Genomic DNA, 26,343 nt, shown 5'->3' with positions numbered 1-26,343 from the left:
AGAGGTGTGGCTTAGAAGGTAAAGAGGTGTGGCTTACAAGATCTAAAAGAAGAAAAGGATTGATTCAGCTCACCCTCATGATGAATCCCTTGTGTTCAGGACGTTGGAGCATGGATTTAGGTTTCTGACAAACGCCTAGCTTGTACACATGAAGGAGAGGAATCCAGCTCTGACAGTTAAGATAAAAATTCTTTATTCATACTCATATAAAATGAGGGTAAGGCTGTATGTCGCCTAGCCTTGCCCTCGTTTTATAAGAGTATCAGTAAAGAATTTTACCTGTCGGAGCTGGATTCCTTTCCTTTTTCATGAGGCTTTGAAGATGAAGAATGGTGGCTAACAATAAAAGAGGTGTGTCTTATAAAGCAAAGGGGTGTGGCTCGGAAGAAAATGGGTGTGGCTTGGTAGAAAAGAGGTGTGGCATGGACAAAAAAGGTGTGGCTTAAAACGTGCCAAATATCACCAAATTTTAGACCAAAAAGTGATACAAAGTAAGAAAACCAAATAAAGGTAGACAAACTTTCACCAGATGCAACGCATTTATCATCCACCTTGAGCCACTGCCATCAATTTTTGAGCATTTTCCGACATTATGCTGTTTTTTGGGGGCAGGGAACCCTCATTTCAGACACTCAGCTCCAACATTTTCTAAACTGCTATCAAGATCCATCCGCAGCAGACTCTACTGGTGTTGATGGGAGGCAGTTGCTGGTCCCAGTGCAGGAAATGAAAGCCGAACTGTGTTACCTTTAATTCCAGCTGCTTCTGCTGGTTCTCCTGCGTCAGCTGCTCGTTGGACAGAACGTGCTGCTCGTTCTCCTGCTGCAATTTGCCGTTTCGGATCTGGATCTGTTCTAGCTCTTTACCAACTCTCTCATTCAGGATCTACAAGAAATGTGCAAAAGGCATTTATATGGAAGGTGTCAGCTGCCAATATGGATTTATACCTTCACCAACAGATCCCAAGTTACACCCAGCGCAATACTCAAGAGCTGCATTCTTCTTACTGTAAGTAATAACCATGTGAGAATAGTGAGTGCAGCTCTGGAGTATAATACAGGATGTAACTCAGGATCAGTAATGTAATGTATGTACACAGTGACTGCACCAGCAGAATAGTGAGTGCAGCTGTGGAGTATAATACAGGATGTAACTCAGGATCAGTAATGTAATGTATGTACACAGTGACTGCACCAGCAGAATAGTGAGTGCAGCTCTGGAGTATAATACAGGATGTAACTCAGGATCAGTAATGTAATGTATGTACACAGTGACTACACCAGCAGAATAGTGAGTGCAGCTCTGGAGTATAATACAGGATGTAACTCAGGATCAGTAATGTAATGTATGTACACAGTGACTGCACCAGCAGAATAGTGAGTGCAGCTCTGGAGTATAATACAGGATGTAACTCAGGATCAGTAATGTAATGTATGTACACAGTGACTACACCAGCAGAATAGTGAGTGCAGCTCTGGAGTATAATACAGGATGTAACTCAGGATCAGTAATGTAATGTATGTACACAGTGACTGCACCAGCAGAATAGTGAGTGCAGCTCTGGGGTATAATACAGGAGGTAACTCAGGATCAGTAATGTATGTATGTACACAGTGACTGCACCAGCAGAATAGTGAGTGCAGCTCTGGAGTATAATACAGGATGTAACTCAGGATCAGTAATGTAATGTATGTACACAGTGACTGCACCAGCAGAATAGTGAGTGCAGCTCTGGGGTATAATACAGGATGTAACTCAGGATCAGTAATGTAATGTATGTACACAGTGACTGCACCAGCAGAATAGTGAGTGCAGCTCTGGGGTATAATACAGGGTGTAACTCAGGATCAGTAATGTAATGTATGTACACAGTGACTGCACCAGCAGAATAGTGAGTGCAGCTCTGGAGTATAATACAGGATGTAACTCAGGATCAGTAATGTAATGTATGTACACAGTGACTGCACCAGCAGAATAGTGAGTGCAGCTCTGGGGTATAATACAGGGTGTAACTCAGGATCAGTAATGTAATGTATGTACACAGTGACTGCACCAGCAGAATAGTGAGTGCAGCTCTGGAGTATAATACAGGATGTAACTCAGGATCAGTAATGTAATGTATGTACACAGTGACTGCACCAGCAGAATAGTGAGTGCAGCTCTGGAGTATAATACAGGATGTAACTCAGGGTCAGTAATGTATGTACACAGTGACTGCACCAGCAGAATAGTGAGTTCAGCTCTGGAGTACAATACTGGAGGTAACTCAGGATCGGTAATGTTATGCATGTACACAGTGACTGCACCAGCAGAATAGTGAGTGCAGCTCTGGAGTATAATACTGGAGGTAACTCAGGATCGGTAATGTAATGTATGTACACAGTGACTGCACCAGCAGAATAGTGAGTGCAGCTCTGGGGTATAATACAGGATGTAACTCAGGATCAGTAATGTAATGTATGTACACAGTGACTGCACCAGCAGAATAGTGAGTGCAGCTCTGGGGTATAATACAGGATGTAACTCAGGATCAGTAATGTAATGTATGTACACAGTGACTGCACCAGCAGAATAGTGAGTGCAGCTCTGGAGTATAATACAGGATGTAACTCAGGGTCAGTAATGTAATGTATGTACACAGTGACTGCACCAGCAGAATAGTGAGAGCAGCTCTGGAGTATAATACTGGAGGTAACTCAGGATCGGTAGTATTATATACAGTACAGTAGTGCAGAGAGAACTACACAACTCGAAGACTTGATTACATCGCACCCTTCATCCTTGAGCGTTCTCTGCCAGATTAAAGATCATCTCTTTCCTGCATCTCCAAACTAGACTCGGGTTTTGGAGCAGCTGGAGGATGAATATTTAATGCACGCTCCCCGGTGCGGCCGCCTGTCATTCTAATCATTGTACATTAGAGTGCGGCGTGGACGGGCGCTGCCAGCTGTGGGGCGAGGAGCAGAGGGTGAGCTCGTCCTCTGCTGTAATCTTCCAGCCACATTTGGCTGTAATTAGTGATCTTTACTGACGCACTCACAATAATTAGAGCGCTAATTGCTAACATTTGTTCTGTAAAGTTTATCAACAGCAACCTGGGTGTTCTCTGTCCCTCTTAAAGGGCCCCCAAGTCTGGATATATATTCCTCGGCTGTATCTGCCTCATGTCATTAAAGTAACTATGAGAAATATTTCTGGTAATAAATATATTCAGATTTGACAATTTTTAATTAGGTTTTGTAACCAATGAAAGACAAAACCTTCCAATGCCCATTTCTCTGCCTACATCCCATACCTGCAACCTATAGGTAACCCCATGTCAGTACTGGTGAAGGGGCATTTACACCTGCTGACCATAGCCGATCGGTTACACACGAACTGGTCAGCGGTTGTTTACACAAATCAATAATGGCCACTTATTCCTAAGGTCTCCTTGTCCCATAGACAGATGATAGCATGGACCTCAGTTAAGTTCCCTGTAATTTTCTTTTGCCTTCTAATGACTGTTAATATAGTCCTCAGTACGTTCCCAGTCACTCTTCTTCCCCCTCTGCCAGTTGTGATTATAGTCTGGAGTAAGCACCCAGTCCATTTCCTTCCCCTTCTGGCAGATGAAAAAAAAAGTCACCAGGAAGTTCCCAGTCAGTATTTTGAACCCCCAGGGGACTGTAAATATAACCCTAAATATTTCCCTCGTCAGTCTCTGCCCGCCTCTGGCAGATGCAAACATAGTCCCCAGTATATTTCAAGTCAATCTCCTTCCCCCTCTGACAGCTGTCAATATAGTCCCAGTAATATCCCAGTCAGTACTATTCCCCTCATTGAACAGCAAATAAAATCCTCAGCATGTTCCTAGTCGGTCTCTTTCCCCCTTTGGCAGATGTATATTTGCCAGCTATGCTTCCTCCCTCTTGTGGGACTATAAATATAGTCCCTAGTAAGTTCAATCAGTCTCTACCCTCCTTCAACAGCTATAAATATAGTCACTGTCAATCTCCTTACACCTCTGGAAGCTGGAGATATGGTGCTCAGAAAGTTCTCAGTTGGGACTCCTCTCCCCTATAGGGGCTAAAAATATAATCCTTATAAAGTATCCCAATTAGTCTCCTTCTCCCTCTGACAGATGTAAATATAGCCTGCAGTCAGCTCCCAGTCAATCTCCTTCTCCCTCTGAAAGCAGTAAATAAATACTCCAGTCAGCTCCCAATCAATCTCCTTCTCCCTCTGACAGCTGTAAATATAGCCTCCAGTCAGCTCCCAGTCAATCTCCTTCTCCCTCTGACAGCTGTAAATATAGACAATAATAGACTTTAAAAGGTGGACCTTATAAATTGGTTTTCTGGGATTTTGGACAAGCCATCAATACTGGAGTCCCCACTATCTACCAGTCACATTTTTTACCTTTCTGCCCACTTCCACTCCTCTTCTCAGTGTTTGCTATTTTTGCTCTCGCTAATTATGTCATTAACTCATTTTTTTACTTTTACACATGATTTATATCAAGGGCAAAAACCTTGGGGCTTCCCTACCTTGTGCTCCTTCAGCTGCTGCTCCAGCTTCTGCAGCTCCTCTTTGTTCTTCTGCAGCGTCTGCTGTAGGGTCCTGAGCTCCGTCTGCTTGCTGTCCAGCTCGGTCTGGACGTTCCTTAGATCTTTCTCGAGCTTTTCCTTCTTACGAGCTTCCCGGGAAGCTTCATTCTGACGCACTTGGATTTCTTGTTGGAACTAGAAAGAGGAGAAGATGCAGATTTCCAGTCAGAAGGTAAAGTCACAGACATGAAGAAGTACAGAAGGCAAGAAGTCAAGGAGTGGTCTCACCAGGACAACCCCTATCACGTGAACTATTAGGGTATTTTTGGGGGGCTGTACCCAGTGTCACCAGCCTCACCTGCGCAATGTTTTGTTCGGCCTCCTCTTTTAGCCTCTCCGTCTCCTGCTGCTGATTGGATGCTTGCACGAGGTTCTCCCTCAGCTTCACCACCTCTGCGAGGAGCTGGTCCCGCTCTTTGGTCAGTTCCTCCTTGATGTTTAGAAGATCATTCAGACTGTAGACAGAGAGGGATATTAATGGAGACCCAGTTACCCAGATATAGGCCGATAGCTAAGGGTTAATTCAGATGGATACAAACCCAACCAGTCCAGTGACTGTTATAGAGGAGACCTAGGGCCGAGACCAGAGATGGTGGAGACCACCAAACACTATCTAATGATGGTCAGCGCCTGCTCTAAGGTACGAGCCTCGGACAGAATCGGGGAGCGGTGACCACATTCTAGGCTATTCATACACTATAGACACAGAGATATTATTGGGGCCTTGCCTGTGCTCTTGGCCCACAGACATTCCGGACCCCTGCTCCACCAGTTTGGTCAAATTGTTGATTTCCTCCTTCAGTGATTGAATGGTTTCTTTTGCCCTCTGTTCCTTCTCGTAGGCCGTATCCACCATCTTCCAAGCCTTCTCTATCTCCTGAGAAACAAGACGTAGCAGGTGAACGGGGAGAACGGTGATCAAAATCCAATAATCTCCACATATAATCTCCAGTATATAACCTGTCCTCTCCATACATCTCTGCCCTAATCTCCTGATACCGCCCCACACATAATCTCCAGTATATAACCTGTCCTCTCCAACATATATGTCCTAATCTCCTGATACCTCCCACACATAATCTCCAGTATATAACCTGTCCTCTCCATACATCTCTGCCCTAATCTCCTGATACCTCCCACACATAATCTCCAGTATATAACCTGTCCTCTCCATACATCTCTGTCCTAATCTCCTGATACCTCCCACACATAATCTCCAGTATATAACCTGTCCTCTCTATACATCTATGTTCTAATCTCCTGATACCTCCCCACACATAATCTGCAGTATATAACCTGTCCTCTCTATACATCTATGTTCTAATCTCCTGATACCTCCCCACACATAATCTCCAGTATATAACCTGTCCTCTCCATACATCTATGTTCAAATCTCCTGATACCTCCCACACATAATCTCCAGTATATAACCTGTCCTCTCCATACATCTCTGCCCTAATCTCCTGATACCTCCTCACACATAATCTCCAGTATATAACCTGTCCTCTCCATACATCTCTGTCCTAATCTCCTGATACCTCCCCACACATAATCTCCAGTATATAACCTGTCCTCTCCATACATCTCTGCCCTAATCTCCTGATACCTCCCACACATAATCTCCAGTATATAACCTGTCCTCTCTATACATCTATGTTCTAATCTCCTGATACCTCCCCACACATAATCTCCTGTATATAACCTGTCCTCTCTATACATCTATGTTCTAATCTCCTGATACCTCCCCACACATAATCTCCAGTATATAACCTGTCCTCTCCATACATCTATGTTCAAATCTCCTGATACCTCCCACACATAATCTCCAGTATATAACCTGTCCTCTCTATACATCTATGTTCTAATCTCCTGATACCTCCCCACACATAATCTCCTGTATATAACCTGTCCTCTCTATACATCTATGTTCTAATCTCCTGATACCTCCCACACATAATCTCCAGTATATAACCTGTCATCTCCATACATCTCTGCCCTAATCTCCTGATACCTCCCCACACATAATCTCCAGTATATAACCTGTCCTCTCTATACATCTATGTTCTAATCTCCTGATACCTCCCACACATAATCTCCAGTATATAACCTGTCCTCTCCATACATGTCTGCCCTAATCTCCTGATACCTCCCACACATAATCTCCAGTATATAACCTGTCATCTCCATACATGTCTGCCCTAATCTCCTGATACCTCCTCACACATAATCTCCAGTATATAAACTGTCCTCTCCATACATCTCTGTCCCAATCTCCTGATACCCCACACACACATAATTTCCAGTATATAACCTGTCCTCTCCATACATCTCTGCCCTAATCTCCTGATACCTCCCACACATAATCTCCAGTATATAACCTGTCCTCTCCATACATCTCTGCCCTAATCTCCTGATAGCTCCTGTCATAGAACATATTAAGATCTATGAAGTCACTAGTGACAGGGGCATTCACCAACCCTCCATCCTCCTCCTCTCACACGAAATTGCAGTATCAAAAATAGCTGACAGTCCGAGTCTCCTAGAATTTCAGTGGTACAATGGGCATAAAGAAGCAGGAAATTAGATATCGCTGGATGGTGACAATCTTAATTAACATGCAGGCAGCTCATTTTTTTAAGTAAAAGACCCTGGCAGTGCCAATGAGGATGTTTGGTCTCTGGGCAATGGTAAAATCCAGATAAAAAATATGGTGGCGATCTCGAACTTCTGCGATCACCAGAAGTGAAGATATTGCATAAGCTGGCAATTTCATAAAATGCTGACGGGCTGAGAACATCCCACAACCCGGTCCACATGAGGTCATCAAGGAGGGGTATCAGTGTAACTCAGGTGCTGATAAAAGGTCCAAATTATGATCGGTGTTCCAGTAGAGGATACAGATCGGTGTATGAATAAATCCCGTTTACTGAATGTCTCCAATTGAAGTGCTCTCCTTCGCTACAATGAATCATCTCTGTGATCGGTGTAGTAAGTACTTTTGGTAATTATTTTTAGTTTATATAATTGTATATGCTGTATTGTTCTGTCCCCTTTGTAAAATCTTTTGTATATATTTTTTATAAACGGCTAATCATTTGGAGTATATATAAAATGTAATAGTTCTGTTCCTTTTGTTCTGTAACCCGCACCCCGATGCAATACGGCTCCAGTCAGCCTATGAGGCTTTTGTCTCACTTTATTTAAGTAGACCCTTTTTTTGGAAGTCCAGCAAAAACTGATGATACAGATAATATTGGAATAATCCTTTGTTTTGGCCACTGTAGAACAATCACTGGCGCTTAGTCGCTGTAAAGTAGTGTTGATCCACCGAAGTCCCCGGCAGAATGGAGTCGGCTCTTCTGCTCATGTGATTGGCATAGCTCAGAACTAAGGAATTCACGGTGGATCAGAAAGCTACTGCCACTGTTATTTGCTGGAATGGTCGACTGGCACAACCGGTATGGCTCCCACGGGTTTACGCCCACAACACAATTGCGGGGTGCTGTTGGGTGGCTGTAACTTTCAGGTGCCTACTGATGGCCCCCATTGCTGTACCCCAACATGTGTCAATAAAATGTGGGTTCATAATGCAAAAAAAAAGTCCTCTTACAGCTCCATTAATTGAAAAACAAAAAAAGTTATCTCTCAGAAAATTGCGACAATAAATGTACCGGTATATCATATACATAACACATAGTTGTGTGAAAAAGTGTTTGCCCCCTTCCTGATTTCCTATTCTTTTGCATGTTTGTCACACGTACATGTTTCAGACACCAAACAAATGTAAATATCAGACAAAGATAACACAAGTAATCACAAAATGTAGTTTTAAAATGAAGACCTTTATTAGTAAGGAGAAAAGAAATCCAAACCTACAGGGTCCTGTGTGAAAAAGTGATTGCCCCCCTCCTTTAAATTTAAAACATAAATTAACTGTGGTTTATCACATCTTTGGAAAGCTGACTTCACATTCCCTAGTCACACCCAGGCCGGATTACTGCCACACCTGTTCTGAATCAATAAATCAAATAAATAGGACCTGCCTGACAAAGTAAAGTAGACCAAAACATCCTCAAAAAGTAGCCATCATACTGTGATCCAAAGAAATTCTGGAAGAAATTAGAAACAAAGTAATTGAGACTTATCAGTCTGGAAAAGGTTATAAAGCAATTTCTAAAGCTTTGGGACTCCAGCAAACCACAGTGAGAGCCATTATACACAAATGGAACAGTAGTGAACCTTCCCATGTGTGGCCGGCCGAACAAAATTAGCCCAAGAGAGTGGCAATGACTCATTCAAGAGGTCACAAAAGACCCCACAACAACATCCCAAAAACTGCAGGCCTCACTTACCTCAGTTAAGGTCAGTGTTCATGACTCCACCATAAGAAAGACTGGGCAAATATGGCCTGCATGGCAGAGTTCCAAGACGAAAACACACTGTAGAGCAATAAGAACATAAAAGCTAAAATCTTGTCTCACTTTTGTCAGAAAACATCTTGATGATCCCCAACACTTTTGGGAGAATACTCTGTGAACTGACGAGACAAAAGTTAAACTTTTTAGAAGTATATGTCCCATTACATCTGGCCTAGAAGTAACACAGCATTTCAGAAAAGGAACATCATACCAACAGTAAAATATGGTGGTGGTAGTGTGATGGTCTGGGGCTGTTTTGCTGATTCAGGACCTGAAAAACTTGCTGTTGCAAATGCAAGTCCACCTCTGAATGACTTAACAAAAACTAAATTATGACTTTGGAGTGGCCTAGTCAAAATCCTGACCTTAATCAGGTTGAGAGGCTGTGGCATAACATTAAAAAGGCAGTTCATGCTTGGAAACCCTTCAATGTGACTGAATTACAACAATTCTGCAAAGGTGAGTGGTCAAAATTCCTCAAGTGTGTTGTAAAAGACTCATTGCCAGTTATCACAAATGCTTGATTGCAGTTGTTGCTGCTACGGATGGCCCAACCAGTTATTTGGTTTAGGGGGCAATCACTTTTTTACACAGGGCACTGTAGGTTTGGATTTCTTTTTCCTTTAACCCCTTCCCAATATGTGCCATATATACATGTTTCCACAAAGCGTAGTATTTATAGAGCACTGTGATGCACGGGCTCACGCCGAGCACCACCGCGATCGAGTATGGGTGTCAGCTCTATATGAGAGCTGACATTTTGCAGCGATGCCCACGATCAGTGCTAGCACTGATCACGGGTGTTTAGCCCCTGTGATCCCGCTGTCAATAGTGACAGCAACATCGTGGGGCATCGCAGAGGGAGCGAGCTCCCTTTATGATCCCACTGTAATAACGCAATGGGAACACGTTGCGTCGATTGTCTCCATGGTGACCCCAGGTCCCAAGATAGCCGCAGGGTCACCCAGGGATGGTGGCCTGTCAGCTCATGCTGAGAACAGGAGCTGAGATACCTTCTCCCTGCATCTGAGACGCTGATCTAATACTCTGCACTGCGGAAGCTTTGCAGAGCATTGCATCAGCGATCTGTCATTATAGAGTTGATATGCCATCCTTGGACAATGTAAAAAAGTTTAACAAAAAAGTTAATAAAAATTGTAAAAATAATTTGAAAAATAAAATAAAGAACAAACAAAATGTATTTTTTTATTAACATTTTATTTAATGTAAAATAAAAAATACACATATTTGATATCGCCATGTCCGGAATGACCCAACCTATAAAACTGGTAGACTAGTTAACCCTACGGTCACCACCATGAAAAAAAATGTAAACTAACAAGGTAAAAAAAACTATGCTTTATCATCATACCGCCAAACAAAAAGTGAATTAAAACGCAATCAAAAAGACCAATCTACATAACAATTGTACCGCTGAAAACGTCATCTTGTCCTGCAAAAAAGAAGCCACCATACAGGTCAGTCACTGGAAAAGTAAAAAAGTTATAGCTCTCAGAATAAAGCAATGCAAACATAATTATTTTGCTCCATAAAAGTTTTTTTATTGTGTAAAATGTCCAAAACATAAAAAAAAACTATAAATGAGGTATCGCTATAATCGTACTGACCCGTAGAATAAAGCTGCCTTACCAATTTTACCATACACGGAATGGCACAAAAAAAACATAATTCATGAATTGCTGGTTTTTGTTCATTCTGCCTCCCAAATATCAGAATAAAAAGCGATCAAAAAATGTCACGTGCCCGAAAATGGTACCAATAACATCAACTCATCCCGCAAAAAAACAAGCCATCACATGACTGTCAACAAAAATATAGAAAAATTATAGCTATCAAAATAAGGTGATGCATAATTTTGTTTCTGCAGTAAAAAACGTCTTTTAGTGTCTGACAGATGCCAAACATAAAAACCCAATATAAATCTGGTTTCGCTGTAATCGCACCGACCCGAAGAATAAAGTCGTCTAATCACTTATACCGCACGAAGAACCGCGTAAAAAATAAATAAAACCAATTCTTCACCTTCTGTTCACTTTTTCATTCTGCCTCCCAAAGATTATAGTAAGGCTCGGCACACATTTATCCTGCGCTCTGCGCTGAGCGCTTTCAACAGGGTTTCTGTGTAAATCTCTAAAATACGTGATTCATACAGAACCGCCAGCGGAAGATTCCATGTAATGAGGCAGATGGAGGCACTGTGGACGCTTGTGAGTTCAGAGTAACTCTGCTGCCTCATTATAGTGAATGGATCCCTCGGGGGTTTCATCTAAAACATGTTACTCTGAGATTTAGATGGAAACCTCAAGGTAAGTGCTCAGCGTAGAGCGCAGGATTTTGGTTAAAAATCTGCTGCAAAAGTTTGAGCAAAGTGGATGCAAGTTCATGAAAACTCCTGCCCACTCTGCGATTAATGACGCTGTTGATCAGAACATTTTTTGGTGCGTTTTCACCCCACGGAAGGAGCCTGGAAAAAAAATGCATGGCAAGTTCAGCTGGGGTTTTTTTTTATGTAGAATGCTAGAATTTCTGTGCAAAAAGAAAAAGATAAAACGCGCCGCATGAAATCTGCACCAAAAATTCATAGAAAAAAGGGAAAACGCTTAAAAAAAATGATTAGAGCAAATTGTTTTAGTGTAATTTGTTGCAAAAATGTGTAAAAAAAAAACCCAACAAACTGTGTTTCTCCATATGGAGACAGAGGGTGCTACTTTTACCATAAACCTGCAGAGTGCTGGAGCATTTTGAGGCCATGTTCCCATGTAGTGTACAGGAAGGTCCAGAAATATTTGGCCAGTGACTACATATTTGTGATTTCAGCTCTGGAGGTCAATATTTTAGATTTAAAATGAAACAGCCGAGATGAAATTGACATGGATTTTCAGCTTTAATTAAAGGGGTTGAACAAAAATATCCTATGGAACGTTTAAAAATTGCAGCCATTTTTGTACAAAGTCTCCTCATTTCAGGGGCTCAAAAGTAATTTGATAAATTAACTTGGGGAAATAGCAAAGAATCCGGCACCAAAATTAAACTCCACCAGAGTATTGTGTTATTTAAGGAACATATTTTTCCGCCAGACAAACGGGATCTCGGTTCGTCATCCCTTAAAAGATCCTTTATTTTCTAAAAGTTAAAACATTAATGCAGGAGAATTTTGTGGACACATAATGGATGACGGCCATTCTGCACCTTCATGTGCTTCAACGGGTCCTAGAAAGGTGAAAATTAACTTCCCCATAAATAAAATGTTAATTTTCAATACTTTGTACAGAATCCTCTGCAACAATGATGGCCTGAAGTCTGGAGGCCATGGACTTCACCATCGCTGGTCTCTTCCGGTGTGAGGCTTTACAACAATGACGGCCTGAAGTCTGGAGGCCATGGACTTCACCATCACTGGTCTCCTCCGGTGTGAGGCTTTATAGCAATGATGGCCTGAAGTCTGGAGGCCATGGATGTCACCATCGCTGGTCTCCTCCGGTGTGAGGCTTTATAGCAATGATGGCCTGAAGTCTGGAGGCCATGGACTTCACCATCGCTGGTCTCCTCCGGTGTGAGGCTTTATAGCAATGATGGCCTGAAGTCTGGAGGCCATGGATGTCACCATCGCTGGTCTCCTCCGGTGTGAGGCTTTACAGCAATGATGGCCTGAAGTCTGGAGGCCATGGACTTCACCATCGCTGGTCTCCTCCGGTGTGAGGCTTTACAACAATGACGGCCTGAAGTCTGGAGGCCATGGACTTCACCATCACTGGTCTCCTCCGGTGTGTGGCTTTACAGCAATGATGGCCTGAAGTCTGGAGGCCATGGACTTCACCATCGCTGGTCTCCTCCGGTGTGAGGCTTTATAGCAATGATGGCCTGAAGTCTGGAGGCCATGGATGTCACCATCGCTGGTCTCCTCCGGTGTGAGGCTTTACAGCAATGATGGCCTGAAGTCTGGAGGCCATGGACTTCACCATCGCTGGTCTCCTCCGGTGTGAGGCTTTACAACAATGACGGCCTGAAGTCTGGAGGCCATGGACTTCACCATCACTGGTCTCCTCCGGTGTGTGGCTTTACAGCAATGATGGCCTGAAGTCTGGAGGCCATGGACTTCACCATCGCTGGTCTCCTCCGGTGTGAGGCTTTACAGCAATGATGGCCTGAAGTCTGGAGGCCATGGACTTCACCATCGCTGGTCTCCTCCGGTGTGAGGCTTTACAACAATGACGGCCTGAAGTCTGGAGGCCATGGACTTCACCATCACTGGTCTCCTCCGGTGTGAGGCTTTACAGCAATGATGGCCTGAAGTCTGGAGGCCATGGACTTCACCATCGCTGGTCTCCTCCGGTGTGAGGCTTTACAGCAATGATGGCCTGAAGTCTGGAGGCCATGGACTTCACCATCACTGGTCTCCTCCGGTGTGAGGCTTTACAGCAATGATGGCCTGAAGTCTGGAGGTCATGGACATCACCGTCGCTGATCTCCTCCAGTGTGAGGCTTTACAGCAATGATGGCCTGAAGTCTGGAGGCCATGGACATCACCATCGCTGATCTCCTCCAGTGTGAGGCTTTACAGCAATGAAGGCCTGAAGTCTGGAGGCCATGGACGTCACCATCGCTGGTCTCCTCCGGTGAGAGGCTTTACAGCAATGACGGCCAGAAGTCTAGAGGCCATGGCCGTCACCATCGCTGGTCTCCTCCGGGGTGAGGCTTTGCAGCAATGATGGCCTGAAGTCTGGAGACCATGGCCAGGACCATCACTGGTTTCCTCCTTTTTGAAGCTTTGCTGCCTTGCTTCTTTGTGGCTCTTTCTGCCTTCAGTTTTGACTATACCCTGTGAAATGCGACTCGGTGGGCTGAGATCTGGTGATGACTCGGCCATTGCAGAATATTCCACTTCTTTGCTTTTGCAGAATGTTTTGGGTCACTGCCCACCTGGCCTATAAAGCTCCGTCCAATCAATCTTGCTGCATGTAGGTGAATCTGAGTACAAAGTATGGCCCTGTACACACAGAATTCATCCGGCTGCTTCTGTTTCATGTCACATCATCAATAACCATTAGTGACCTGATGAGACTGGAAGCCATGCATGCCAGGCCACCACCCCACGTCCACCATGTGTTACAGAGGATGTGATGTCCTGAGGATCAGGAGCCGCTCCAAACCTTCTCCTGACTTTCTTCTTCCCATGAATCTCGTACAAGTTGATCTACGTTTTTCTTTTCCACTGCTGGGCGCCTTCTTTATCTACTTATGAGAGAGGGCTTTGCTCCACTTTCCTTACTACTCAGTCTGGCTGCTGGCACCGTTGGTCCTTTTCTGTCCTTGCACTTTATATATTCTTGTACGATTTATTATATATTTCTATTTAAACAAATAACATTATCTTTTTTTAACCACACTGCACCTTTTCCTCCTTTATTCTTATGTATCTAATCGCATATCTATAGGGTGTGATACAGTGCTGTGTATCCGAGCCGTGCAGGCTGGCCCTATAGACCCTGCTGTTACCTTCTTTAGCGATGCGATGGTGGTCTGATCCTCCTGCGACAGCTTCAGGGCGGTGGCCACCTTGGCGGCGTTGACCACGATCTCGGCGTTCAGCTCCCGGCATTTTCCCATCAGCCGCTTCTCGTTCTCGTAGGATTTCTTCAGGACGGCGTGCAGCTTCTCGTACTCTAACCTGAACTTGTCCAGACTCTTGTCCCCCGTCAGCTCGCTCAGCACCTCCTGGAAGTCCTTCTCCAGGGCCTCAAACGCATTCTCATCCATCAGACTCTTCTCTGGCTTATCCTGCAAGAAGAACAACCGGTCAGGAAGGGGTTAAATAAAGAAAGGCCTATTCCCAGGATGCTCCACATGGGACCTCCAACAGTATCCTCAATGAGGGGGTCCTTGGCCTGAGATGACCACACCGGACGCTGCGGTGACCTGGATCCTATCTTTCCATCATTCCCATGCATCAAAATGGAGTGAGAGTCACAGGATCCCGCAGAGCTGGTTCTGGAGCCCCTCATGGCCGGGGGTCTTAGCTCCTGCAGCACTAGTGACGTGATCTCCCCTCACTTGTGGAAGGTGACCGGGCCGATGGGCTCACCTAGGCGGACAGGTAGATGACTGCATAAGTTCAGCACTGGCACAGATTATTCACTATGGAGCCTGAAGGGTTAATGGATAACAAGGGGTGACGCTGACTCTCACTACGGGAGCGGTGTGGTGGGAGACCCTGGTCGTGACTGGAGATTTCCCCACTGGTGACCCCTGTATGAGGGACGGGCCAGAGCTGACATTCTACAGGTCTAATGACACGAGCGTGCAGCATCACAGGGAGCAATACGGTCTCATCAGGATCATTTCTGCATCATAGGGATCACTAGGGCGTCACTGGGATAACTACGGCGTCACCGGGATCACTACGGCGTCACTGGGATCACTACGGCGTCACCGGGATCACTACGGCGTCACCGGGATCACTACGGCGTCATCGGGATCACAACGGCATCACAGGGATCACTACGGAGTCATCGGGATCACTACGGCGTCACCGGGATCACTACGGCGTCACCGGGATCACTACCGCGTCATCGGGATCACTACGGCGTCACCGGGATCACTACGGCGTCACCGGGATCACTACGGAGTCATCGGGATCACTACGGCGTCATCGGGATCACAACGGCATCACAGGGATCACTACGGAGTCATCGGGATCACTACAGAGTCATCGGGATCACTACGGCGTCACCGGGATCACTACGGCGTCACCGGGATCACTACGGAGTCATCGGGTTCACTACGGCATCATTGGGATCACTACGGCATCACCGGGATTACTGCGGAGTCACAGGGATCACTATGGAGTCACAAGGATCACTACGGAGTCACAGGGATCACTACGGAGTCACAGGGATCACTACGGAGTCACAGGGATCACTACGGTGTCTCAGGGATCACTACGGAGTCACAGGGATCACTATGGCATCACGAGGATCACTACGGAGTCACAGGAATCACTATGGCATCACAAGGATCACTACAGAGTCAAGGGGATCACTACGGCGTCACGGGGATCACTACAGAGTCACAGGGATCACTATGGAGTCACAAGGATCACTACGGAGTCACAAGGATCACTACGGAGTCACAAGGATCACTACAGAGGCACAAGGATCACTACGGAGTCACAAGGATCACTACGGAGTCACAAGGATCACTACAGAGGCACAAGGATTACTACGGAGTCACAAGGATCACTACGGAATCACAAGAATCACTACGGAGTCACGGGGATCACTACGGAGTCACGGGGATCACTACGGAGTCACAGGGATCACTACAGAGTCACGGGGATCACTACGGCGTCACGGGGATCACTACGGAGTCACAGGGATCACTATGGCGTCACAAGGATCACTACAGCATTATAAGACTTCTTGCAGAACAATGGGGGGATTACGGCGCCGCAGGCTCCTGATATTATCACATGGATCACTGTGGCCTGGAGGGATCAGTCCATCCTTCTGGATGAGCTTAGAGTGGAGTACTACAACTCCCAGCATGTCTCACATGTGACACAGATCAGATCACCGTCATCTCAGCTGTCCAGTGTCTCCGACTACCAGCCACAGGAAGCTTGAGGGCACACTGGGACTTGTAGTTCCCCGCCATTAGAGGAGCCATAATCCGTATGTAGTGACCTATAACCGGACAGCGCCCTCCTCCACCCGATGCTCTCGTCCCCCTCCTCCTGGTCCCTCTATCCCTCCCCCTCCTGGTCCCTCTGTCCCTCCCCCTCCTCCCGATGCTCTCGTCCCCCTCCTCCTGGTCACTCTGTCCCTCCCGGTGCTCTCCCTCCTCCCGGTGCTCCCCCTCCTCCTGGTCCCTCCTGGTGCTCCCCCTCCTCCTGGTCCCTCTGCCCCTCCCGATGCTCCCGTCCTCCTCCTCCTGGTCACTCTGTCCCTCCCGGTGCTCTCCCTCCTCCCGGTGCTCCCCCTCCTCCTGGTCCCTCCTGGTGCTCCCCCTCCTCCTGGTCCCTCTGCCCCTCCCGATGCTCCCGTCCTCCTCCTCCTCCCGATGCTCCCCTTCCTCCAGGTGTCCGCTCTCCTCCCGGTGTCCGCTCTCCTCCCGGTGCTCCCGTCCTCCTCCTCCCGGTGCTCCCTCTCCTCCCGATGCTCCCGTCCTCCTCCTCCTCCCGGTGCTCCCGTCCTCCTCCTCCTCCCGGTGCTCCCTCTCCTCCCGGTGCTCCCGTCCTCCTCCTCCTCCCGGTGCTCCCTCTCCTCCCGGTGCTCCCCTCCTCCCAGTGTCCGCTCTCCTCCCGGTGCTCCCTTCCTCCCGGTGTCCGCTCTCCTCCCGGTGCTCCCGTCCTCCCCCTCCTCCCGATGTCCGCTCTCCTCTCAGTGCTCCCCCCTCCTCCCGGTGCTCCCCCTCTCCCTCCCGGTGCTCCATCTCCTCCCGGTGCTCCCCCTCTCCCTCCCGGTGCTCCATCTCCTCCCGGTGCCCCCCTCCTCCCGGTGTCCGCTCTCCTCCCGGTGCTCCCTCTCCTCCCGATGCTCCCCCTCCTCCAGGTGTCCGCTCTCCTCCCGATGCTCCCATCCTCCTCCTCCTCCCGCTGCTCCCTCTCCTCCCGATGCTCCCATCCTCCTCCCGCTGCTCCCTCTCCTCCCGATGCTCCCGTCCTCCTCCTCCTCCCAGTGCTCCCTCTCCTCCCGATGCTCCCCCTCCTCCCGGTGTCCGCTCTCCTCCCGGTGCTCCCGTCCTCCTCCTCCCGGTGCTCCCTCTCCTCCCGATGCTCCCGTCCTCCTCCTCCTCCCGGTGCTCCCGTCCTCCTCCTCCTCCCGGTGCTCCCTCTCCTCCCGGTGCTCCCCTCCTCCCGGTGTCCGCTCTCCTCCCGGTGCTCCCGTCCTCCCCCTCCTCCCGGTGCTCCCCTCATCCCGGTGTCCGCTCTCCTCTCGGTGTCCGCTCTCCTCCCGGTGCTCCCGTCCTCCCCCTCCTCCCGGTGCTCCCCTCCTCCCGGTGTCCGCTGTCCCGTCCTCCTCCTCCTCCCGGTGCTCCCTCTCCTCCCGGTGCTCCCGTCCTCCCGGTGCTCCCCTCCTCCCGGTGTCCGCTCTCCTCCCGGTGCTCCCCTCCTCCCGGTGTCCGCTCTCCTCCCGGTGCTCCCGTCCTCCCCCTCCTCCCGGTGTCCGCTCTCCTCCCGGTGCCCCCGTCCTCCCCCTCCTCCCGATGCTCCCCTCCTCCCGGTGTGCGCTCTCCTCCCGGTGCTCCCGTCCTCCCGGTGCTCCCCTCCTCCCGGTGTCCGCTCTCCTCCCGGTGCTCCCCCTCCTCCCGGTGCTCCTCCTCTCCCTCCCGGTGCTCCCCCTCTCCCTCCCACTGCTCCCTCTCCTCCCGGTGCTCCTCCTCTCCCTCTCGGTGCTCCCTCTCCTCCTGGTGCTCCCCTCCTCCTGGTGTCCGCTCTCCTCCCGGTGCTCCCCCTCCTCCCGGTGTCCGCTCTCCTCCCGGTGCTCCCGTCCTCCTCCTCCTCCCGATGCTCCCTCTCCTCCCGGTGCTCCCCTCCTCCCGGTGTCCGCTCTCCTCTCAGTGCTCCCCCCTCCTCCCGGTGCTCCCCCTCTCCTCCCGGTGCTCCCCCTCTCCTCCCGGTGCTCCCCCTCTCCTCCCGGTGTCCGCTCTCCTCCCGGTGCTCCCTCTCCTCCAGGTGTCCGCTCTCCTCCCGGTGCTCCCATCCTCCTCCCGCTGCTCCCTCTCCTCCCGATGCTCCCGTCCTCCTCCTCCTCCCGGTGCTCCCTCTCCTCCAGGTGTCCGCTCTCCTCCCGGTGTCCGCTCTCCTCCCGGTGCTCCCGTCTTCCTCCTCCCGGTGCTCCCTCTCCTCCCGATGCTCCCGTCCTCCTCCCGGTGCTCCCGTCCTGCTCCCGGTGCTCCCTCTCCTCCCGGTGCTCCCATCCTCCCGGTGTCCGCTCTCCTCCCGGTGCTCCCGTCCTCCCCCTCCTCCCGGTGCTCCCCTACTCCCGGTGTCCGCTCTCCTCCCGGTGCTCCCATCCTCCTTCCGCTGCTCCCTCTCCTCCCGATGCTCCCGTCCTCCTCCTCCTCCTCCCGGTGCTCCCTCTCCTCCAGGTGTCCGCTCTCCTCCCGGTGCTCCCGTCTTCCTCCTCCCGATGCTCCCGTCCTCCTCCCGGTGCTCCCGTCCTGCTCCCGGTGCTCCCTCTCCTCCCGGTGCTCCCATCCTCCCGGTGTCCGCTCTCCTCCTGGTGCTCCTGTCCTCCCCCTCCTCCCGGTGTCCGCTCTCCTCTCAGTGCTCCCCCCTCCTCCCGGTGCTCCCCCTCTCCCTCCCGGTGCTCCCTCTCCTCCCGGTGTCCGGTGTCCGCTCTCCTCCCGGTGCCCCCTCCTCCCGGTGCTCCCATCCTCCTCCTCCTCCCTCTCCTCCCGATGCTCCCATCCTCCTCCTCCTCCCGCTGCTCCCTCTCCTTCCGATGCTCCCGTCCTCCTCCTCCTCCCGGTGCTCCCTCTCCTCCCGATGCTCCCCCTCCTCCAGGTGTCCGCTCTCCTCCCGGTGTCCGCTCTCCTCCCGGTGCTCCCTCTCCTCCCGATGCTCCCGTCCTCCTCCTCCTCCCGGTGCTCCCGTCCTCCTCCCGGTGCTCCCTCTCCTCCCGGTGCTCCCGTCCTCCTCCTCCTCCCGATGCTCCCTCTCCTCCCGGTGCTCCCCTCCTCCCAGTGTCCGCTCTCCTCCCGGTGCTCCCGTCCTCCCCCTCCTCCCGGTGCTCCCCTCCTCCCGCTGTCCGCTCTCCTCCCGGTGCTCCCGTCCTCCCCCTCCTCCCGGTGCTCCCCTCCTCCCGGTGTCCAATCTCCTCCCGGTGCTCCCGTCCTCCCCCTCCTCCCGGTGCTCCCTCTCCTCCCGGTGTCCGCTCTCCTCCCGGTGCTCCCCCTCCTCCCGGTGCTCCCCTCCTCCCGGTGTCCGCTTTCCTCCCGGTGCTCCCGTCCTCCCCCTCCTCCCGGTGCTCCCTCTCCTCCCGGTGCTCCCCTCCTCCCAGTGTCCGCTCTCCTCCCGGTGCTCCCTCTCCTCCCGGTGCTCCCCTCCTCCCAGTGTCCGCTCTCCTCCCGGTGCTCCCGTCCTCCCCCTCCTCCCGGTGCTCCCCTCCTCCCAGTGTCCGCTCTCCTCCCGGTGCTCCCGTCCTCCCCCTCCTGCCGATGTCCGCTCTCCTCTCAGTGCTCCCCCCTCCCCCCGGTGCTCCCCCTCTCCCTCCCGGTGCTCCCCCTCTCCTCCCGGTGCCCCCCTCCTCCCGGTGTCCGGTGTCCGCTCTCCTCCCGGTGCACCCTCCTCCCGGTGCTCCCTCTCCTCCCGATGCTCCCCCTCCTCCAGGTGTCCGCTCTCCTCCCGGTGCTCCCATCCTCCTCCTCCTCCCGCTGCTCCCTCTCCTCCCGATGCTCCCATCCTCCTCCTCCTCCCGCTGCTCCCTCTCCTCCCGATGCTCCCGTCCTCCTCCTCCTCCCGATGCTCCCGTCCTCCTCCTCCCGGTGCTCCCTCTCCTCCCGATGCTCCCGTCCTCCTCCTCCTCCCAGTGCTCCCTCTCCTCCCGATGCTCCCGTCCTCCTCCTCCTCCCAGTGCTCCCTCTCCTCCCGGTGCTCCCCTCCTCCTCCTCCTCCCGCTGCTCCCTCTCCTCCCGATGCTCCCATCCTCCTCCTCCTCCCGCTGCTCCCTCTCCTCCCGATGCTCCCGTCCTCCTCCTCCTCCCAGTGCTCCCTCTCCTCACGATGCTCCCGTCCTCCTCCTCCTCCCAGTGCTCCCTCTCCTCCCGATGCTCCCGTCCTCCTCCTCCTCCCGTTGCTCCCTCTCCTCCCGATGCTCCCGTCCTCCTCCTCCTCCCAGTGCTCCCTCTCCTCCCGATGCTCCCGTCCTCCTCCTCCTCCCAGTGCTCCCTCTCCTCCCGATGCTCCCATCCTCCTCCTCCTCCCGCTGCTCCCTCTCCTCCCGATGCTCCCGTCCTCCTCCTCCTCCCGATGCTCCCGTCCTCCTCCTCCCGGTGCTCCCTCTCCTCCCGATGCTCCCGTCCTCCTCCTCCTCCCAGTGCTCCCTCTCCTCCCGATGCTCCCGTCCTCCTCCTCCTCCCAGTGCTCCCTCTCCTCCCGGTGCTCCCCTCCTCCTCCTCCTCCCGCTGCTCCCTCTCCTCCCGATGCTCCCATCCTCCTCCTCCTCCCGCTGCTCCCTCTCCTCCCGATGCTCCCGTCCTCCTCCTCCTCCCAGTGCTCCCTCTCCTCCCGATGCTCCCGTCCTCCTCCTCCTCCCAGTGCTCCCTCTCCTCCCGATGCTCCCGTCCTCCTCCTCCTCCCAGTGCTCCCTCTCCTCCCGATGCTCCCGTCCTCCTCCTCCTCCCGGTGCTCCCTCTCCTCCCGATGCTCCCCCTCCTCCCGGTGTCCGCTCTCCTCCCGGTGTCCGCTCACCTCCAGGTGCTCCCGTCCTCCTCCTCCCGGTGCTCCCGTCCTCCTCCTCCTCCCGGTGCTCCCCTCCTCCCGGTGTCCGCTCTCCTCCCGGTGCTCCCCTCCTCCCGGTGTCTGCTCTCCTCCCGGTGCTCCCCTCCTCCCAGTGTCCGCTCTCCTCCCGGTGCTCCCTCTCCTCCCGGTGCTCCCATCCTCCCTCTCCTCCCGGTGCTCCCCTCCTCCCGGTGTCCGCTCTCCTCCCGGTGCTCCCGTCCTCCCCCTCCTCCCGGTGCTCCCTCTCCTCCCGGTGCTCCCCTCCTCCCGGTGTCCGCTCTCCTCCCGGTGCTCCCGTCCTCCCCCTCCTCCCGGTGCTCCCCTCCTCCCAGTGTCCGCTCTCCTCCCGATGCTCCCGTCCTCCCTCTCCTCCCGGTGCTCCCCTCCTCCCGGTGTCCGCTCTCCTCCCGGTGCTCCCGTCCTCCCCCTCCTCCCGGTGCTCCCTCTCCTCCCGGTGCTCCCGTCCTCCCCCTCCTCCCGGTGCTCCCCTCCTCCCGGTGTCCGATCTCCTCCCGGTGTCCGCTCTTCTCCTGGTGCTCCCGTCCTCCCTCTCCTCCCGGTGCTCCCCTCCTCCCGGTGCTCCCTCTCCTCCCGGTGCTCCCCTCCTCCCAGTGTCCGCTCTCCTCCTGGTGCTCCCGTCCTCCTCCCCCTCCTCCCGGAGCTCCCCTCCTCCCAGTGTCCGCTCTCCTCCCGATGCTCCCGTCCTCCCTCTCCTCCCGGTGCTCCCCTCCTCCCGGTGTCCGCTCTCCTCCCGATGCTCCCATCCTCCTCCTCCTCCCGCTGCTCCCTCTCCTCCCGATGCTCCCGTCCTCCTCCTCCTCCCAGTGCTCCCTCTCCTCCCGATGCTCCCGTCCTCCTCCTCCTCCCGGTGCTCCCTCTCCTCCCCCTCCTCCCGGTGTCCGCTCTCCTCCCGGTGTCCGCTCACCTCCAGGTGCTCCCGTCCTCCTCCTCCCGGTGCTCCCGTCCTCCTCCTCCTCCCGGTGCTCCCCTCCTCCCGGTGTCCGCTCTCCTCCCGGTGCTCCCCTCCTCCCGGTGTCCGCTCTCCTCCCGGTGCTCCCCTCCTCCCAGTGTCCGCTCTCCTCCCGGTGCTCCCTCTCCTCCCGGTGCTCCCGTCCTCCCTCTCCTCCCGGTGCTCCCCTCCTCCCGGTGTCCGATCTCCTCCCGGTGTCCGCTCTCCTCCCGGTGCTCCCCTCCTCCCGGTGTCCGCTCTCCTCCCGGTGCTCCCGTCCTCCCCCTCCTCCCGGTGCTCCCCTCCTCCCGGTGTCCGATCTCCTCCCGGTGTCCGCTCTCCTCCCGGTGCTCCCGTCCTCCCTCTCCAAACCGGTGCTCCCCTCCTCCCGTCCTCCCCCTCCTCCCGGTGCTCCCCTCCTCCCAGTGTCCGCTCTCCTCCCGGTGCTCCCCCTCCTCCCGGTGTCCGCTCTCCTCCCGGGGCTCCCGTCCTCCCCCTCCTCCCGGTGCTCCCCTCCTCCCAGTGTCCGCTCTCCTCCCAGTGCTCCCTCTCCTCCCGGTGCTCCCTCTCCTCCCGGTGCTCCCCTCCTCCCAGTGTCCGCTCTCCTCCCGGTGCTCCCTCTCCTCCCGGTGCTCCCCTCCTCCCAGTGTCCGCTCTCCTCCCGGTGCTCCCGTCCTCCCGGTGCTCCCCTCCTCCCGGTGCTCCCCTCCTCCCAGTGTCCGCTCTCCTCCCGGTGCTCCCTCTCCTCCCGGTGCTCCCCTCCTCCCAGTGTCCGCTCTCCTCCCGGTGCTCCCGTCCTCCCGGTGCTCCCCTCCTCCCGGTGCTCCCCTCCTCCCGGTGTCCGCTCTCCTCCCGGGGCTCCCGTCCTCCCCCTCCTCCCGGTGCTCCCCTCCTCCCAGTGTCCGCTCTCCTCCCAGTGCTCCCTCTCCTCCCGGTGCTCCCTCTCCTCCCGGTGCTCCCCTCCTCCCAGTGTCCGCTCTCCTCCCGGTGCTCCCTCTCCTCCCGGTGCTCCCCTCCTCCCAGTGTCCGCTCTCCTCCCGGTGCTCCCTCTCCTCCCGGTGCTCCCCTCCTCCCAGTGTCCGCTCTCCTCCCGGTGCTCCCTCTCCTCCCGGTGCTCCCCTCCTCCCAGTGTCCGCTCTCCTCCCGGTGCTCCCTCTCCTCCCGGTGCTCCCCTTCTCCCAGTGTCCGCTCTCCTCCTGGTGCTCCCGTCCTCCTTCACCTCCTCCCGGTGCTCCCCTCCACCCAGTGTCCGCTCTCCTCCCGGTGCTCCCGTCCTCCCGGTGCTCCCCTCCTCCCGGTGTCCGCTCTCCTCCCGGTGCTCCCGTCCTCCCGGTGCTCCCCTCCTCCCGGTGTCCGCTCTCCTCCCGGTGCTCCCGTCCTCCCGGTGCTCCCCTCCTCCCGGTGTCCGCTCTCCTCCCGGTGCTCCCGTCCTCCCGGTGCTCCCCTCCTCCCGGTGTCCGCTCTCCTCCCGGTGCTCCCCTCCTCCCGGTGTCCGCTCTCCTCCCGGTGCTCCCCCTCCTCCCGGTGCCCCCCTCCTCCCGGTGCTCCCCCCTCCTCCCGGTGCTCCCCCCTCCTCCCGGTGTCCGCTCTCCTCCCGGTGCCCCCCTCCTCTCACCTCAGTCATGATGCCGCTGGATTTTCGTGCGAGTCTTGTGCGCGTCTCTCTGTATCCAGGCAACCGGCCGTACGCATGCGTAGATGGGAGAAGCAGGAAGGCAGTCACGTGACGACATTCTACCATGTGACCAGCTGTTGTGCAGCAGAGCGCAACGAGACCGGCAGAGGGCGCTGTTTACGGAGGGAGTGTATATACGTATCTCGCTGTGTATAACGCGCGGGGCCTCCGCCGTGTGAGTCCGCTAGTCTTTATATATATAGTCTTTATATACCCCATATATATATATATATACTAACGTCCTCCGTAATCCGAACCTCGCACCTCCATCTCCAAGACTTCTCTCGTGCTGCGCCAGCTCTCTGGAATGCACTTCCCCAGACGATCAGACTGATACCTAGCCCCGACCTATTCAAACAAGCCGACCACATCAACTACTCTGTAAACTAACTTTGTCCTGTTCCCTCCTTCCAAATATTATCTGCATGTGAATCTGCCCCTACTATTCATCTGTCTCCACATCCTCCATGCACACGATAACTGCACTTGATACTTGACTATTGCACTTAAACACACGGGCTGATGACCGGATCATGCAGCTTTATATGAAAATCCCTATTTATTATAATTGCCAGACCTGTAATAACGAGCACTTCTCACCTATTGTGCCCCCCATTTCCTTGTAGATTGTGAGCTGCGAGCAGGGACCTCACCCCTAATGTCACTGATTAAATTGTCTTAACTTATACTGAATTTATTGTTTGTACATGTCCCCGCTTATTGTAAAGTGCTGCGGAATATGTTGGCGCTATATAAAAATTATTATTATATACAGTGATGAGATTGGTCATGTCATGAGAAGCCCCTCCCTCTTGTCGAAACGTCTCCATTGTGAGGCTCCTCCCCTGAGCATCGCCTACAGAGCTCCAATCACCCACTGCTGCTCGGCGGGGGCTGCCCGGGTCCATGCGTGTTGGTGGGCGACAGTTTCCATGGTAATGTGTCTGTTAGAGGGGACACGACCTTCATTTCCAATATTAATGGCAGCTCAGAGGTTAACACCTTCATGCCCGGGCAATTTTCACTCTTTGCGCTGAATTCTGAGCGTGTACACTGTGCATAGGCAGAAAGCAGCCAATCTCTGTTGTTTGCTGCCAGGGAGTTCGCCCCTAATAACCTTTTTGCCTTTTTCCCTTTTGCAGCTTATAATGAGCAGCAGGTTTATAATCCGCCGGTGGCCTCGTCTCTGCTCACGTGATCCCTTTATCCCGGCTCAGAGGAGGATTGTGCGGCCGTTAACCCCGCGGTGCCAGGTGCCACGACGTCTCAGGTAACGTCCCAACGCTCACATTCCTAATTTCACTTCACTGCGCGCAGCAATTAGACCCCAGAGAAGACTGGGGCGCAGGAACCCGGCCAGGAAATAGTTAAAATCTTTCCCCTGGAGACTTTACTCATTGAACTTTTTACACGCAGCCGTCCCTGGAGCTGTCTGGGAGTGAGAGAGTTCAAATCCGAACTTCCCCTTTAAATTTCATAAATTTAAAGGGGATGTCTTTTCCGTGAGACGAGTGGGCTCGTAGCCCTTAGCGCCCCGAACGCCTCCCTTTAGATCACAGATTGGCATCTTTCCTTCCAGCAGCTCAGGAGTTACCTCCTCTCGCAGGTGTAGTCAGTAAGCAGTGAGTCACTGGGGAAGACTAGTGAGTAAGCAGTGAGTCACTGGGGAAGACTAGTGAGTAAGCAGTGAGTCACTGAGGAGGACTAGTGAGTAAGCAGTGAGTCACTGGGGAGGACTAGTGAGTAAGCAGTGAGTCACTGGGGAGGACTAGTGAGTAAGCAGTGAGTCACTGAGGAGGACTAGTGAGTAAGCAGTGAGTCACTGGGGAGGACTAGTGAGTAAGCAGTGAGTCACTGGGGAGGACTAGTGAGTAAGCAGTGAGTCACTGGGGAGGACTAGTGAGTAAGCGGTGAGTCACTGGGGAGGACTAGTGAGTAAGCGGTGAGTCACTGGGGAGGACTAGTGAGTAAGCGGTGAGTCACTGGGGAGGACTAGTGAGTAAGCGGTGAGTCACTGGGGAGGACTAGTGAGTAAGCAGTGAGTCACTGAGGAGGACTAGTGAGTAAGCAGTGAGTCACTGGGGAGGACTAGTGAGTAAGCGGTGAGTCACTGGGGAGGACTAGTGAGTAAGCGGTGAGTCACTGGGGAGGACTAGTGAGTAAGCGGTGAGTCACTGGGGAGGACTAGTGAGTAAGCGGTGAGTCACTGGGGAGGACTAGTGAGTAAGCGGTGAGTCACTGGGGAGGAC

General features: G+C 53.0%; 2 protein-coding genes across 2 annotated transcripts in view; one reads left to right on the top strand and one right to left on the bottom strand.

Moving 5' to 3' along the window:
* The window catches only part of CFAP58 (cilia and flagella associated protein 58), a 90,530-nt gene extending 66,445 nt beyond the window's left edge, over nt 1-24,085 (bottom strand). Inside the window, exons 1-6 of the mRNA XM_069754245.1 lie at nt 24,035-24,085; nt 14,525-14,806; nt 5,318-5,466; nt 4,888-5,044; nt 4,530-4,724; nt 748-885 (exon numbers count right to left, since the gene is read on the bottom strand). Of these exons, the coding sequence (XP_069610346.1) occupies nt 748-885; nt 4,530-4,724; nt 4,888-5,044; nt 5,318-5,466; nt 14,525-14,806; nt 24,035-24,043 (930 nt within the window). The 5' untranslated portion in view covers nt 24,044-24,085. The remainder of the gene's footprint in view (nt 1-747; nt 886-4,529; nt 4,725-4,887; nt 5,045-5,317; nt 5,467-14,524; nt 14,807-24,034) is intronic.
* Nucleotides 24,086-24,190: 105 nt separating this feature from the next.
* The window catches only part of ITPRIP (inositol 1,4,5-trisphosphate receptor interacting protein), a 70,234-nt gene continuing 68,081 nt past the window's right edge, over nt 24,191-26,343 (top strand). Inside the window, exons 1-2 of the mRNA XM_069754242.1 lie at nt 24,191-24,269; nt 25,237-25,364. The gene's annotated coding sequence lies outside the window, so the exon portion shown is untranslated. The remainder of the gene's footprint in view (nt 24,270-25,236; nt 25,365-26,343) is intronic.

Source organism: Ranitomeya imitator, chromosome 2 (genome assembly GCF_032444005.1).
Source record: "Ranitomeya imitator isolate aRanImi1 chromosome 2, aRanImi1.pri, whole genome shotgun sequence".
NCBI lineage: Eukaryota > Metazoa > Chordata > Amphibia > Anura > Dendrobatidae > Ranitomeya > Ranitomeya imitator.
Note: the sequence above shows the minus strand (reverse complement) of the source record. Positions and strands in the feature narration are given on the sequence as shown.